Raw genomic sequence first — 13,658 nt, 5'->3', positions numbered from 1 at the left:
GAATTGGGTGCAAGAGCCCATTTCTTTCTATTTCTAGTCTACTTTAAAATTCTCATATCTGTTCTACAAAGGAAATTGTATGGGGAAATCCCCTCATGGATTTCCAGAGTGGAAAGATGGAGCCTAAACAGGGTATCTCAAGATGTGACAAAGGGATGCTTTGAATTTAGGATGGAACCATCACCATTTTTTTTTAATTGGGCATTAAAAAAATCCCCCTTACAAAACAAAACATTCCACTGCACACACAATTCTATCCCTGGGGAAAGGAGAGAAAGAACCAATCACATGTGATAGATATTAGTCCTGTCCCTTAATGCACTACAGATAGAGTGGTGATGAGGGTGATATACAAGCCAATACAGAATAGAATATTTTTCAATCCTCAATTGTGTTTCTTACTGGTCACCATGTCACACAGAAGACTGAAAATCTGAGTAGTCCTCTATATCAAAGAGGCTTAATGGCAGTTTCTCCCAGATAAATTAGTTCTTAAACCAGGGTCTGATTTTCCTCCTACAACAAATAAAATATTTCTCCTGCATTAATTGAAATTTCCAAGTCTCATTCAGTCCTAGATCTTCAAACAAGTTGGAATAATGACATCAGATGTTAACTGTGCTCAGGGCTATTCAAGTCAGAAGTGCCTTAAAGGAAATACTGCTTATTGCATCAGTGGCTCACTAGCAGGGCTGGATTAATGCAGAGGCTCAGGGGTTGCAGTCCAGGGACCTGGGCTAAGGGTGGGGCCCAGTATAGCAGGGCTCAGGCAGTCTGCCTGCATGACGTGACCCCATGCTGCTTCCAGAAGCAGCCGGCTGTTGGCACATCTCTGCAGCCCCAGGCGGAAGTGGGGGAGGCAGCTCCATGCACTGCCCCCGCTCTCAGCACCATTCCCAGCTAATGGGAGCTGCGGGGGTGATGCTTGCAGGCATGGGCAGCGCACAGAGACACGATGTCCCCCTCCCACCAGGGGCGCACAGAGATATGCCAGCAGCCGTCCGCTTCTGGGAGCAGCATGGGCCCACAACATGCAGCCTGTCTGAGCCCTGCTGCACCACCAGCCAGGAGCCACCTGGGGTAAGTGCCTTCTGGCTGGAGCCTGCACCTTGCAACCCTCCTGCAGCCCAACTCCCTGCCCCAGGTCAGAATCCCCCTCCTGCATCCAAACTCCCTCGCAGAGCCCACACCCCTCACCTGGTCCTGCATCCCAACACTCTGCCACAGCCTGGAGCCCCCTCCTGCACCCAAACTCCCTGCCAGAAAGAAACTAATAACAGCTGTTCTAAGCTAAGAAGTAGGCTATTTTGAATTACCTTAACTATATTCTACGTTTTTAAGACTGAAATGTAACCACAGAATGGCTTTATGTTAATTAAAAGGCAAGTTTAGTATAGCGTTAGTAGCCTCAATGCCATAATTGTGATCATTTTATTTTAAATTAGGAAAAGACTTGTATATAGGGGGCCCCAGAAAATCTAATAGCCCTGGGCCCACAGGAGAGTTAACCCGGCCCCATTCACTAACTTCATGAAGACACAGAGATTCTAAAGACATGATCACAGTAGTGTAGTAACTTAGAAAGCCTTTGTTTTATTTGTTAACCAAACACTGTCAGAGTTGATTTATTTTTCCTTTCCTGTATTCTTAAAATGCAATGTCACCAGTTGTCTCTCACTTCCATCCAATAAAACAAAGATATATTTTAATATATTTATAAATTGCATAAAATACTACATTAACAGAATATTATTAAAGTTCTGAAGTCAAGCACTTGAAAGTTAAGAGATGAGTGAGTAAAGGTTGCTCATCAAATCAGCAACTCTTCAATATTTCTTTTCTACCTCATAATTCAAGGTGACGCCTCATGCCTAATTTATTGTACACCATTTAATCCCTGCACTGAATACAAAAATATTCATTTCCTCATAGGATTTTCCATGGTGCTTGTCATCAGGGTATTCGGTGCTTTACAAACATTAATGAATTTATCTTCAACTTCTCTAGGAGATGGTACTATTGTCCCCATTTTACAAATGGGGAACTAAGGCACAGAAAGATTATGGCCAATCTTTGCAATAATGTTTACTAATTTGAGGTGCCTCAGTTATGCAAAATAAACTACAGCGGGTGAAACTCACTTTTTACAACAATGTGGTGTCTACCCATGAGGTTTGCACTAGTGCCACTACATAGGTGTGGTTACATCCGTGCAAAAAATCCCACTGTAAAAAAACAAATCTACTATACCTATACCTTAGTGGGGTAGATAGAAGGAAAGAAGGGTAACAATGGGGCAGCAATTGTGGAACAGATTGGCATGGGCACATGAGAAGAGGGAGAGGAAACCTAACAAAGATGCGTACTTAACAACATCCACAAGCATTTTGTCTGTTTGAATATCTTAGGGTAAGCTACTAGGGACAGGGACTGTGACTTCAGTGTTTTTACAGTGCTTATAACAACAAATAATAAACACATAGAAATAATAAAGTACATAGACCATTAAAATGTACACATAGCGATCCTGTGACCTTTGAAACTGGACACATCCCAAAGTTTTCACATCAAGTATCTGACATATTTGTCAAGTTGCTTCATTCTTAAATTGCTGGGCCACAAAAAATCCTGGTATAAATCCATTGATTCCCCTGGAGTTATATATTTAATCTATTCTCTTTGAAAGGTATTACCTGTGGGAGGATCTGGCTTCAGAGATCTTATTTTTATCTAACTGGGCAATTTCTACTTTTCCACTGCATTTTTCTTGAATGACTCTAGTCTGATGGTATCTAAAACAAATAAGACAATGTAATCAATGGATCCTGTGGTATGTTTCAGCATGCTGGCTCTCTTTTTTACGAGAGAGAAAGAGAGAGAGCACTGTAACTGCATTTGTTATGGAATGGTTAAAAAGAAACTACAGAAGCACACCAGCTTCAGCAGAATTTCTTCCCAAAAGCATTTTCACGGACAGGGATGCTTGGGTACTTATTAACAGAAAGGTCAGAAAACCAAAGAATCTCTAAAACAGTTGGATGTTCTCAGCTGGTATCCTTCATTTAGCAAAGCTAAAATTAGTTTAGTGTGCAGTCCAGTCAAGCCTCCACAACACTGAAATAAAAGTCAGCATAACAAAATGTTTCTTAACAGGAAAAAGGCTTCACAAACGTCCTGCTTGGAAACATAGTGTGGCTGAGTTAGTGGTTCAGCCTAAAATGACATCATGGGATTTTAATGCTGTTTTCAAGTTATTCCAAAATATTTGCTGCTGATTTTCATCAAGGGGCCATTCAAGGTAGGTCTTTGTACTCATTATTTTCCTCAGTTTACAGAATCTTTTGGGAATTGTTTCCTCCTGAATGGGCTCCAAAAGGATCAAAATTGCTGCATCATTATGCTCATCAAAGAGACGGAAGTGTGAGAACTCCAGCTCATACTTGCACCACTCGCTCTGCACAAAGTGCTCTGACAGCACAAACAGAGTTTTATGACTTTTTTCAATGGAGTCAATGATGTTGTCAACGATCCACTTCCCAGGCACAAAGTCCCGTTTATGAAGGCACATTTTAAATGGGGGGATAGCATTCTCAAGTTCCTGTACCATTAAGTTTTCAACCCATTCTGAGTCTCTTTCACTGTAGGAAACAAAAGCATCATAGCAGAAGTCATGATTGTGTGATTTCTTGGGTTTCCTTTTAGCTTGAAGCCAAGCCCAGGTCATTTTCATGTACCAGATCACATGAAGTTTTTAGCCCAGGATCACAACAAACTTGATTACCAAGAACACCAGAATGCAAATTAAGGACACGGCCAAAGTCCTGTGACATTCAAACAGCGAAAGTTGAGCAGCTTTTACCTTCTGTCCTCTCACAGAAGACGGAGAGTCACAGATGTAGTTCTCTGGCCAGTTAGCCAAGACATTAGCTATTCCCTCCTGATATTGAATGAAGGAGAGAAATTCACAAGAGCAGATGAAATTATTGTCACCTGCATCCAGTGTCTCCATTTTCCTAAATGATCCAAATTCTTCCTTAGAGAAACTGGTTAATTTGTTTCTGCTGATTCTCAGGGCTACTAAGTTAGGAATAAATGGAGCATCTGGCAAGGTCTTTAATTTGTTTTTTGCAATATAGAGCTCTTTCAGACGTGGTAGCTTTAATCTAAAATCATTGAGGATATTACTACTAACATCCAAAACTTCAAGAGTTTGAGGAATGCATGTTGTTAATTTGGGTATTTGAGTGCCTGAGATATTTAAATATTTCAGGTTTTCTGGCCATTGACACAATTCTGGAATCTCACCAAAATTGTTTTGGCTAATATCTAGGTGAGTAAGGTGTTTTAGATGAGATAGACTTTGCCCCGTCATTTGTAAATTACCCAATGTATTTTGACTTAAATTGAAAGTTTGCAGCAAGGGCCATGCACCCTTACAGGATGAATGCTCCAAATTTGGATCTGCAAGCAAATTTTCACTGAGATCAAGATAAAGGAGTGAGGAAAAATGTCTTGAAATGCTGCAAGGGACCAAGAACACCTTAGTATTTACAACTGTGATTTTGGTGATGTTACCTATAAGATTTTTCAAACTGCTAAGATCTGAAAACAAATAAAATTTTTCTATAGTTAATCTCTGTATTGTCACAATTTCCATGGGGCTTTTTCTCTTTATTTTAACTGGTTCATGCCAGTGTCCCGTTCCCTGCAGTATAGAGTTGTCCAGCTCCAGCTCCAACAATTGCTCAGCATGCACCAAGATGTTTAACATTTTGTCAGTGCTTGCATCTGTAAACAAAACATTTTTTAACACAAATTTTTCCATGACAGAACGACTCATTGGCTCCAGTAATGAAGATTCATTAGCTGTATTGAAGGCTATATTTCTCAGTTCTATACATACTGCAGAATTTATAAGATCCTCCAACATCACCGATAACACCTGAACATCGTTTATGTTTATGATGATATGATTTATGCTGTTAATTGTTGCCAAACTCCCTGACCCGTACTGCCTGAGCCTTTGACCATCAATCTCAAGTTGCTCAAGAACTGTAATGCCATCAAAGTCTTGCTTCTGTATAGCAGAGAAGGAATTGTTATTCCCCAGGTGCAGAGATCTCAAATTTTTGAGATTAGAAAACAAGGGATTCTCCCCCAGTGTTGTATATAAATTACCCTGTATGTTTAGTTGCTGTAAGGAAAAAAGATGTCTAAACCAAATGGATGAGAAGTGAGTCAACTTATTATTTGATAAATCCAAATGTTCCAATTTTCCAAGGAAAATAAATGAATCCTTATCTATTGTCCTAACTTGATTGGATTGCAGCAGCAGCACTCTCAGATTCACACCCAGCTTCAGATCATTTTCTCTGACATGTTCTATGCTGTTGTAGGACAGATTTAGCCCCGTGACATCAGTTGTTAAACCTGAAGGAATGGTGCTCAAATCCATTGAAGAACAGTCACAGAAATGTGTGGCATCACATGAAGGACACACCTGCGTCGTAGCTTTTTCTTCAGAGCAATTTGCACTGATGACCATATAGAAGATCCATACTTGCCAAATCTGCTTAGTGTTTGGTTTTCTTTGGTTCAACATCTTGAGAGAGAGAGAGAGAGAGAAAGAGTGAAATTAATATAAGGGAAGTGAAATCCAGTGTAAGTTTAGTTATGAAGGAATTCACATTCTGATTTTTTCTTGTAGTGATTTCTTGTTGGATTTTTTTCTCCCATTCTGTCTGCTTTATTTTGGAAGTATGAGACGTTTTTCAAGTGAATTCATACTATAAATTAAATATTCATAAAATTCACAGGTGACAGACCTGCTCCAATTTTTTAACAGACATACCTCTGGATGTTTGAAAATTCTGATTTAAGTCAGGGAGAGATTTTAATAGCCTTTAATTTGGTTAGAATTCTGAGGCCCCCTCTCCCTTCATTAACTATAAGGTGCAATTACAAAAAGAATAAGTGCTTATATGTATATCATAAAACTATATATATGTTTGTCTCCCCAATGTCTGCCTCAATTTTTGTACAACACCTAACACAATGGGACCCTGATGTTGCGCAGAATGTTTAGTGTAACAGTATAAACAGTAAAGGAAAGGATAAGATATCTGACACTCCCTGTAAATTCTGCAAAAAAAAGGCAGTTTAGTTTATTTTTTGAAGTTAGAGTCTGATATCCAAACAAGTTCTTTCTGCATGTACACAATATAGGTAAAAGTAATACATTGCAATGCTACACATTACATTTCCCCTGCCAGAACAGCACTGGTTTTAATTCACACAGGATCTGATCCTGCTACTATTGAAGTCATTTGCCCTTGACTTCAGTGGAAGTAAGAACAGGCCCACAGTTGTGAAAGTTCACAAAAATATCTTATAGGAATTCTGGGTAGCCAGAGATGAAGTACTTATCTTTCTTACTGAGGCTTACAGCTTCGGTGCCAGTGTTTTGTATTGGTCTCATGCATTAGGATCCATGGAGTCTTCTCATCTGCAACATGGCAACAGGAGCTGGAAATCTTTTGGCTGATAAACAATGGAAGGACGCAGGTCTGATGCTATGCCAGCTCTCAGGCTGGCAAACACTTTGATCTGTCCTGCGTAGTCAAAGCTTCACGCTAATAAATTTCCAAATGTTCCTTAACTCTCTCAGTCCCATAAACTTCAAGTAACTGTTGCACTCACTCTACAAATTCTTTGCTTTTGGAATGAGTAGGATTGTTCAATATTCCCACTGCACAGCTATTCTGCACTATAACATCCTTTATAGTCAAACTTCTGCCACATTTATTTTTGTGCTAGAAAACAGATACAGAAGTTACTGTTTGTTCTTGAAGTATCTTCTCTCTGTGCTGCAATTCAGCACTAGGTCTCTTTTCTTTTGCTTGGTCAGCTGGCTTTGGTGCAACCACTGACGCAATGCTTTTGTGCAAATTTTTCTTTCACAATCAGTGACTGCAGCACTGATGGGAATAATAGTTTCAGTACTTTTCTATTCCCATTCTTTCAATTTATATTATTCTATTATATTTATAATAAAAATCTATATTTATTTTTGGATTAGGAGTTGAGTAATTTTTGTCTTAGTTTACTCTATTGAGAATGGAGCATCTCAGCTCACATGAGGTATTTTTTTATATAGGTCCCTCTGTGCTGAACTGTTCTGTTCTATAAACCACTGTTTATATACAGACTATTTTATTGGGTCAAGTTTTTTAGTCTGTGGGGGAAAAATGATTTTTTTCATTTCCCAAGACACTGTGTTCAAAGACATTATCTGAAGTGGACTTTTATTGTCAACAAAGATTAAGTTAATAGGCAACAGTTCTGAAAATTGGATCAAGATCCTGTATCCAAGACAGAGAATTTTAATGAAAAGGAATTTCAAGTTCTCATTGAAAAGGTGCATCTAATTAAAAAGTCAGCATGGAATTTGTACTAGGAAAAAGGAAATTGTAAATTTTGCATTCCTGCCACTTCTAAAGGAGAGAATGGACTAAAAGTGTTTGTGCCTCACCATACTTCCTGACCAAAAAGATGTTACATAGCTGCATAAGTGAAAAAGGTGCAAGTATTTTGGTTTTTTTACCAGACCTGAAAGAGGAATCTTTTGGATTTTAAGCACCAAACTTTTAAAATATGATTTGCATTTTTCTGTGCACAACTTCGCATGTACACTTTTCAGGTCAACCATCTATGAGTATGTGTGATAAAATTTTACATATTTGGAAAAAATGAGGTTCATGCACTAAAATTCCTATTACTTCCATGTGCATGTGGCAGAATGTGTGTGCAAATATTTGTGCTCCCAAGGTTGCGCAAACAGAAGAAGCCTGGCTGACCCCCTTCATGCAGTTTGATCCTAATATGTTAAAATTAATAATTGATCTCAACATGGCAGCTAGACATTTTCCAAAAATGATTTTAAAGTATTATACCTGCTTAAATTCCCAGCTGATCACATTTGGTTCATACTTAAAGCATTTTTGCTGTGTGAAACTGATTATACAGGGGAAACAAGGAAGCTGGTTTTTCATGAAGTTCTGTCATATGCATACAGCAACCAGTTAGGAAAAAAATAGAGGTTTCCTCCTCTAATTCCTTTCAATTGTAGCAATGTTAGATAAAATATTTTTAGACAGACAATGAAAAACAATGCAGGATTACTAGGATTTTTTTTTATTTTTTTTTTTACCCTTTAATAGCTTTTTTGTAATCAAGAGGAAAACTGCTTATCATAGCTAAAATTAAGTTTGTAAAGCACTTTGAAAATGAAAAAGTATGAGATAAGCATTGTATTTACTACTTAATACTTTTGCTGCTGTTTTGTTTTTCAGATTATTCACCACTCTTTCAATAAATGCATTTGTGTATCATCTGGAATTGGCGTGATCTGTATCGGGGCATTTAATGAAATATTGACTCTCTCCTGACATCCAGGACCAGTCCACTATCTAATAACACATCTGACATCCAGGACCAGCCCACTATCTAATAACACATCTGTGTTACACATAGCAGTCATACTCCCTCAGTCAGGTGGGCCAAAATAAGTTACATCTGTGCTTCTGACTTCTCCAACCCACTGACATTATCTCAATCTTGTTTGGATTAAGTTGCACCCAACTAGCCTTTATCCAAACACCACATTCGTACAGACAACGAATTATTGGTTCCATTGTTCCAGCTGAGTCAGAGGTGATGGAGATGTGCAGCAGGATGTTATTAACATTCTGAATGTCTGGCAGCCCTTGTTTCCTCATCAACATACTCTTCAGCCTCATATACAAGTTGAGCAGAAAGGTTGCTAGGATAGAAACTATGGGATCAAGACAGTACTCTTGGGGCATAAGAACAATGGTCCAAAATTGTCTTTTGGGTTCTCTCTAAAAGATCAGAATGGAGTCACTCAAGAACAGCTGCATTCACCCTTACTAAGGTCCACAAGTGAGTCAATTCAATGCAAGAAACTGCTGACAGATCTAGAGAATCAACAAACGCTTTATTTTCATCCATCAGTAGGTAGAAATCGAGCAAACAGAACCAGCATTTCTATTTCATTCCTATAGCCCAACCAACAGAGGTCAAAGAAATCTCGAGGACTCAGACAAAAGCCACAACTGACCTGCCACAACCTCCTTAGTAACTTTTCCTAAAGACAGAGATTGAATCCTGGTCAATTGGTTAGACAGATTGTCAATATCTAGAGTTGGCTTCTTAGAGACTGGTCCAAAGGCATCTTTTGGAACTATCTAGCTTTAATAAAGAAACGTACTCACTCTGAAGGCGTACTTTTGAAAAGGAGCAAAATACTTCCTTTAATTTCTAGCCAGAAGAGGCTGATGTTTAGTATTTATCAAAACACATATGCCAGTATGTCCAGTAAGTGTATGCTCCCTTTAGTCTGAAGCGATGCTCTTTCTTCCTCTTTTGTAAAGCTTTAAAAAAAAAGGGGAGGGGAGGGTACATTATATTTCTTCTTTTCAACATAAGACCACAAAAATAAATCCAGCCTCCGCTTGTGAAACCCAACTTTTCCAAGCATTTACGTCAAGCTACAAATTATTGCATATACGGCAATTTTTTCAGCAGGGAGTGAGCAGAAATACAGAAATGCAAGACAGCAAGATGTGTGGCAATATTTTGGGGGTTTTGGCTGTATTACATGTCACATGCGTGAGTGCCCAACTTTCTTTCTTCTTGCTCACTGTGGGTCCTGGCCTACCACCCATGTGCAGACTGAGTAGCATTTATTTTTAAATTGGCTCGCTGCAGCAATAGGGACGAGTCATGTACGTGCTGCACAGCATAAGCAATATTGCCAACTCTCATCATTCTATCATGATACTTGTGATACTGTTTATTTTTCTTAAAGCCCCAGCTCCTGGAATCATTTGAGTACATAAGAATCTCAGCTTGTTTTTTTTGTTTGTTTGTTTGTAATAATTAAAGAGTAAGTTTCTAGGTCTCAGCATTGTGTAGTAAAACATTACCCCTAAAGGTCCAAAAACAGAAGGCAAATAAGAAGTATCCAATATTTATTTGTCTTAAAAATAATGAGATTTTAAAATCTCTCTCATGATTTTTTGGAGACAGAATACTGAAGTAAATGGACCACTGGGGTCTGATCCAGTATGGCTAAATCTATGTTTCTATGCAGGACACATCTCCAAGGAAACAGACATGAAGGTTTAAAAAAAATAAATCAACACTGTTAGGCTATATAGCCCTAAATCGGTTTGCCCACCATAATTAATGATGTTGCTCCATCAGCTAGGTCTCTGCTGTCTCTGCATTCTGCTGCTGCCCTTTACCCTTTTAGGCCAGATCTACATGAAAAAATTGGGCTGATCCAGCTACTTCACTCAGGCGTGTGAAAAAATGACATTCCTGAGCAACATAGTTAACCTGACCTAACCCCTGTTGTAGATAGTGTTAGAATTCTTCTGTCAACCTAGCTACCACCTCTCAGGGAGGTGGGTTGACTACAGAGACAGGAGAACCCCTCCCATTGCTATAGTAAGTGTCTATAAAGAAATGCTACAGCTGCAGGACTGAAGCTGTGCTGCTGTAGTGGTTTAAGTGTAGACATAGCCTCAGGTTTATTTCCTCTTTCCACTTTCCTCTCTCCCTCCCTCCTTTTATCCTAGCCAGACATTCCTTTCAAACACTATTTGTCATTAGCCAAACAGCATGGAATACCATACAGGAGTCCCATTATCCCTCTCTGAACTCATTCTGAGCAGCGTGGTCACGTTAAGAGAGACACTGTACTGCTTCTGTCTTTCAGATCTCCAGCAACAACATATTCTACTCTGGTTTCCAGACCCTAATGGAATTTTCTCTCTGCTGGAGAAATTGTCATTGATGCAATACTGAGGTGCCTTGATATAAGGCATCCCAACTATATTTTTATGTGGTAATTACACTAGAACAGAGGTTCTCAAACTGTGGTCCATGGACCACCAGTGGTCTGCGAACTCCATTCAGGTGGTCCACAGATAGTTCCCTCTAAGGTGCATGCCTGGGCAGCCACACACAAGAGAATGAAAGGCCACCCACCTAACTAGTGCAACTGTGCAGGCATGGCTCCACTAATTAGGTGCTTGGACCCTGGGCAATAGGGAGTAGGTGGGAAGGGGCAGTGGAGTGAGAAGAGGGTGTGGGAGGAATTTAGGATGTGCAGGGCTGCGGGGCCAGAGAAACAGGCGACTTTCCCCCGCTCCAAAGCTGCAGCTGCCAGGGAGAGACCCCCCTCCTTCCCAGCTCCAGCTCCGGGGCTGCCACAGCAGGGGAGAGAGGGCACATCCACCGCATTAGAAGGTAAGACTACTGAAATTAAAATATGAGTTGCGTGCTTTTATTTGTAGAACAAAAAAACATTTTTTATATACATAGCGCTTTTATCCAAAGTGCTTTACAATAGTTAGCTAACAGTACAAACAACGTTTGGAAAGACCATTAAGTGGTCCATTGAGATCTCAGCAATTTTCAAACAGTCCACAAAAAGAAAAGTTTGAGAATCACTGCACTAGAGCCATGTGGCTGCAGAATGGTTGCCAACCCTCCAGGATACTCCTGGAGTTTCTAGAAATTAAAGATGAATCTTTAATAAAAGATTATGTCATTGAGGAAACCTCCAGGAATACATCCAGCCAAAATTGGCAACTCTGGCTGCAGGGCCAGAGAAAAGCAATCTGGAACTGTAGGCACACCACTGAACACTTAGGCTCTGCCCTCGCCTTCGCCCCCAATGTGGTGACGGGGTCCACTCGAGCCACCTGCTGGACTATGAGTTTTCTGAGGGCAGAGGGGCCTACTTCCCCCCCATCCTGGATCTCTTCCTTTTCTTGGCTGGACACCAGCCTCTACCCACCTGAGCAATGAACTTTCGGGGGGCGGGGAAGGTGGTACAAGAAGTTTCCACTGCCACCATCCTAGCAGAGGGTCCTATCAGGTGGGGGCCACCAAACCACCAGACATGAGTCAAGATGGGATGGCAGCAGTAAGGGCAGTCCTTTTGTCTCTTTCTCTATCCCCTCCTTCCTTCAGTCTATTGCTTCATCATTCCCTTTCCTTCGTTCCTTCTTGTCATAAACATACAGATAAGGGTTAATGCCTCTTTTACCTGTAAAGGGTTAAGAAGCTCACATAACCTAGCTGACACCTGGCCAGAAGGACCAATAAGGGGACAAGATACTTTAAAATCTAGAAGGGGGAAAAAAGTCTTTTGTCTGGGCTGTGTGTGTGCTTTTGTCGGACTCAGAAAGAAGGAGCCATCCCACTCCTATAGGGTAGTGAGTATTTAGAGAAGGAATGTATTAGATTACTTTTATTTTCTATTTGTGATTTCTTTTGCAAAACAGAGGGAGGATAAAATTGGGTTCTTTGTGTAACTTTAAAGTTTTGCCCAGAGGGAAGCCCTCTGTGTTTTGAATCTGTTTGTCTGTGAGATTATCTTGAGCTCTAATCTCGCAGAGGTATTCCTTTCACCCTTTTCTTTAATTAAAATTTTTCTTTTAAGAACCTGATTGATTTTCCGTTGTTTTAAGATCCAAGGATTTTGGGTCTGTGTTCACCAGGACTGACTGATGAGAGTATACTCTCAAGCCTACCCAGGAAAGGGGGTATAAGGATTTAGGGGGGAGGAATTAATATCAAATCTGCCCAGGAAAGTGTGGGAGGGGTAGGGACTTGGGAAATATTTGGGGAAAGGCAAAGTTCCAAGGCAATCCTTTTGTCTCTTTCTCTATCCCCTCCTTCCTTTAGCCTGCTGCTTCATAATTCCCTTTCCTTCATTCCGTCTACACTCTGCATTCATTATTGCTTCCATTGCCCCACTCACTCTGGAGTGAGAGACAGAGTGTGAAAGGGTCAGAGGTGAGAATAAGTGATAGAGAGGAGGGCAGATAGACCAGAGTGATCAGAGAAGGCCCTTGAGCCCAAATGAGAGGTAGGAATAGCTGGGGTGTCTCTCATCCCCTGGTGAGCTTGGAGCAGCAGCAGGAAATACCCCCATACCTTAGAAGCAACAGAAATAGGCAGCTGTACTTACCCCACCAGCCTGGATATATCTGCCTGGGAGCGTGGGTGCAGGGATCAGGGGTAGCACTCTAGGCCATTCTCTCCTCCTGCCACACTCAGAGACGTCTGGCAGGAATTCTCCAGCAAAGCAGGTTTCAGAATCAACAATTCACAGACGTGGCTGTTCACACCCCTCAAAGCTTTTTTTTTTTTTTCCTCGGTCTCTGCAAACACCATTCCAACTGCTGCTCTTGCATGATATTTCCAAGCTTTTCTTCACAGCCAGTAGAGCTAGAAACAGCATATTTATTTAAATTTTTATTTAGCATGTTCATAGTCATCTAGCATCTTCAGTGGCGTGATGAAGTTCTTCTAGGCCATCGCTGAACCTAGTCAGCAGGCATTCATCAACAACGTGCGTCATCGTCTGTGTTGTGCCACAGCTGCACAAAGGGCTGTCACAAAGGTTCCAGCGATACTGGTTGGCTGCAAAGAGACCTTGCCCGGTCCGGAACCTGTTCCACAGCCAGACAAATTGTGGGGTCGGCGACGAGGGACCGGTTGGGGATTCCTCTAGCCAGAGTGTTTCTGCCCTAACATCCTGGCATGGTGGATGAGAC

The 13,658-nt window shown here is 40.7% G+C and overlaps 1 protein-coding gene across 1 annotated transcript; it reads right to left on the bottom strand.

Annotated features, from left to right (window-relative positions):
• Positions 1 to 1,568: 1,568 nt before the first annotated feature.
• On the bottom strand, positions 1,569 to 13,129 carry LOC116824075 (toll-like receptor 2 type-2). Its single transcript, XM_075066341.1, is given in 2 exon segments — positions 1,569 to 5,602; positions 13,070 to 13,129. A coding segment is annotated over 1 exon segment (2,394 nt). The 5' UTR covers positions 13,070 to 13,129; the 3' UTR covers positions 1,569 to 3,208.
• Positions 13,130 to 13,658: the final 529 nt, after the last annotated feature.

This window comes from Chelonoidis abingdonii, chromosome 5, assembly GCF_003597395.2.
Source record: "Chelonoidis abingdonii isolate Lonesome George chromosome 5, CheloAbing_2.0, whole genome shotgun sequence".
NCBI lineage: Eukaryota > Metazoa > Chordata > Testudines > Testudinidae > Chelonoidis > Chelonoidis abingdonii.
This window is presented reverse-complemented; position numbering and strand designations above follow the sequence as displayed.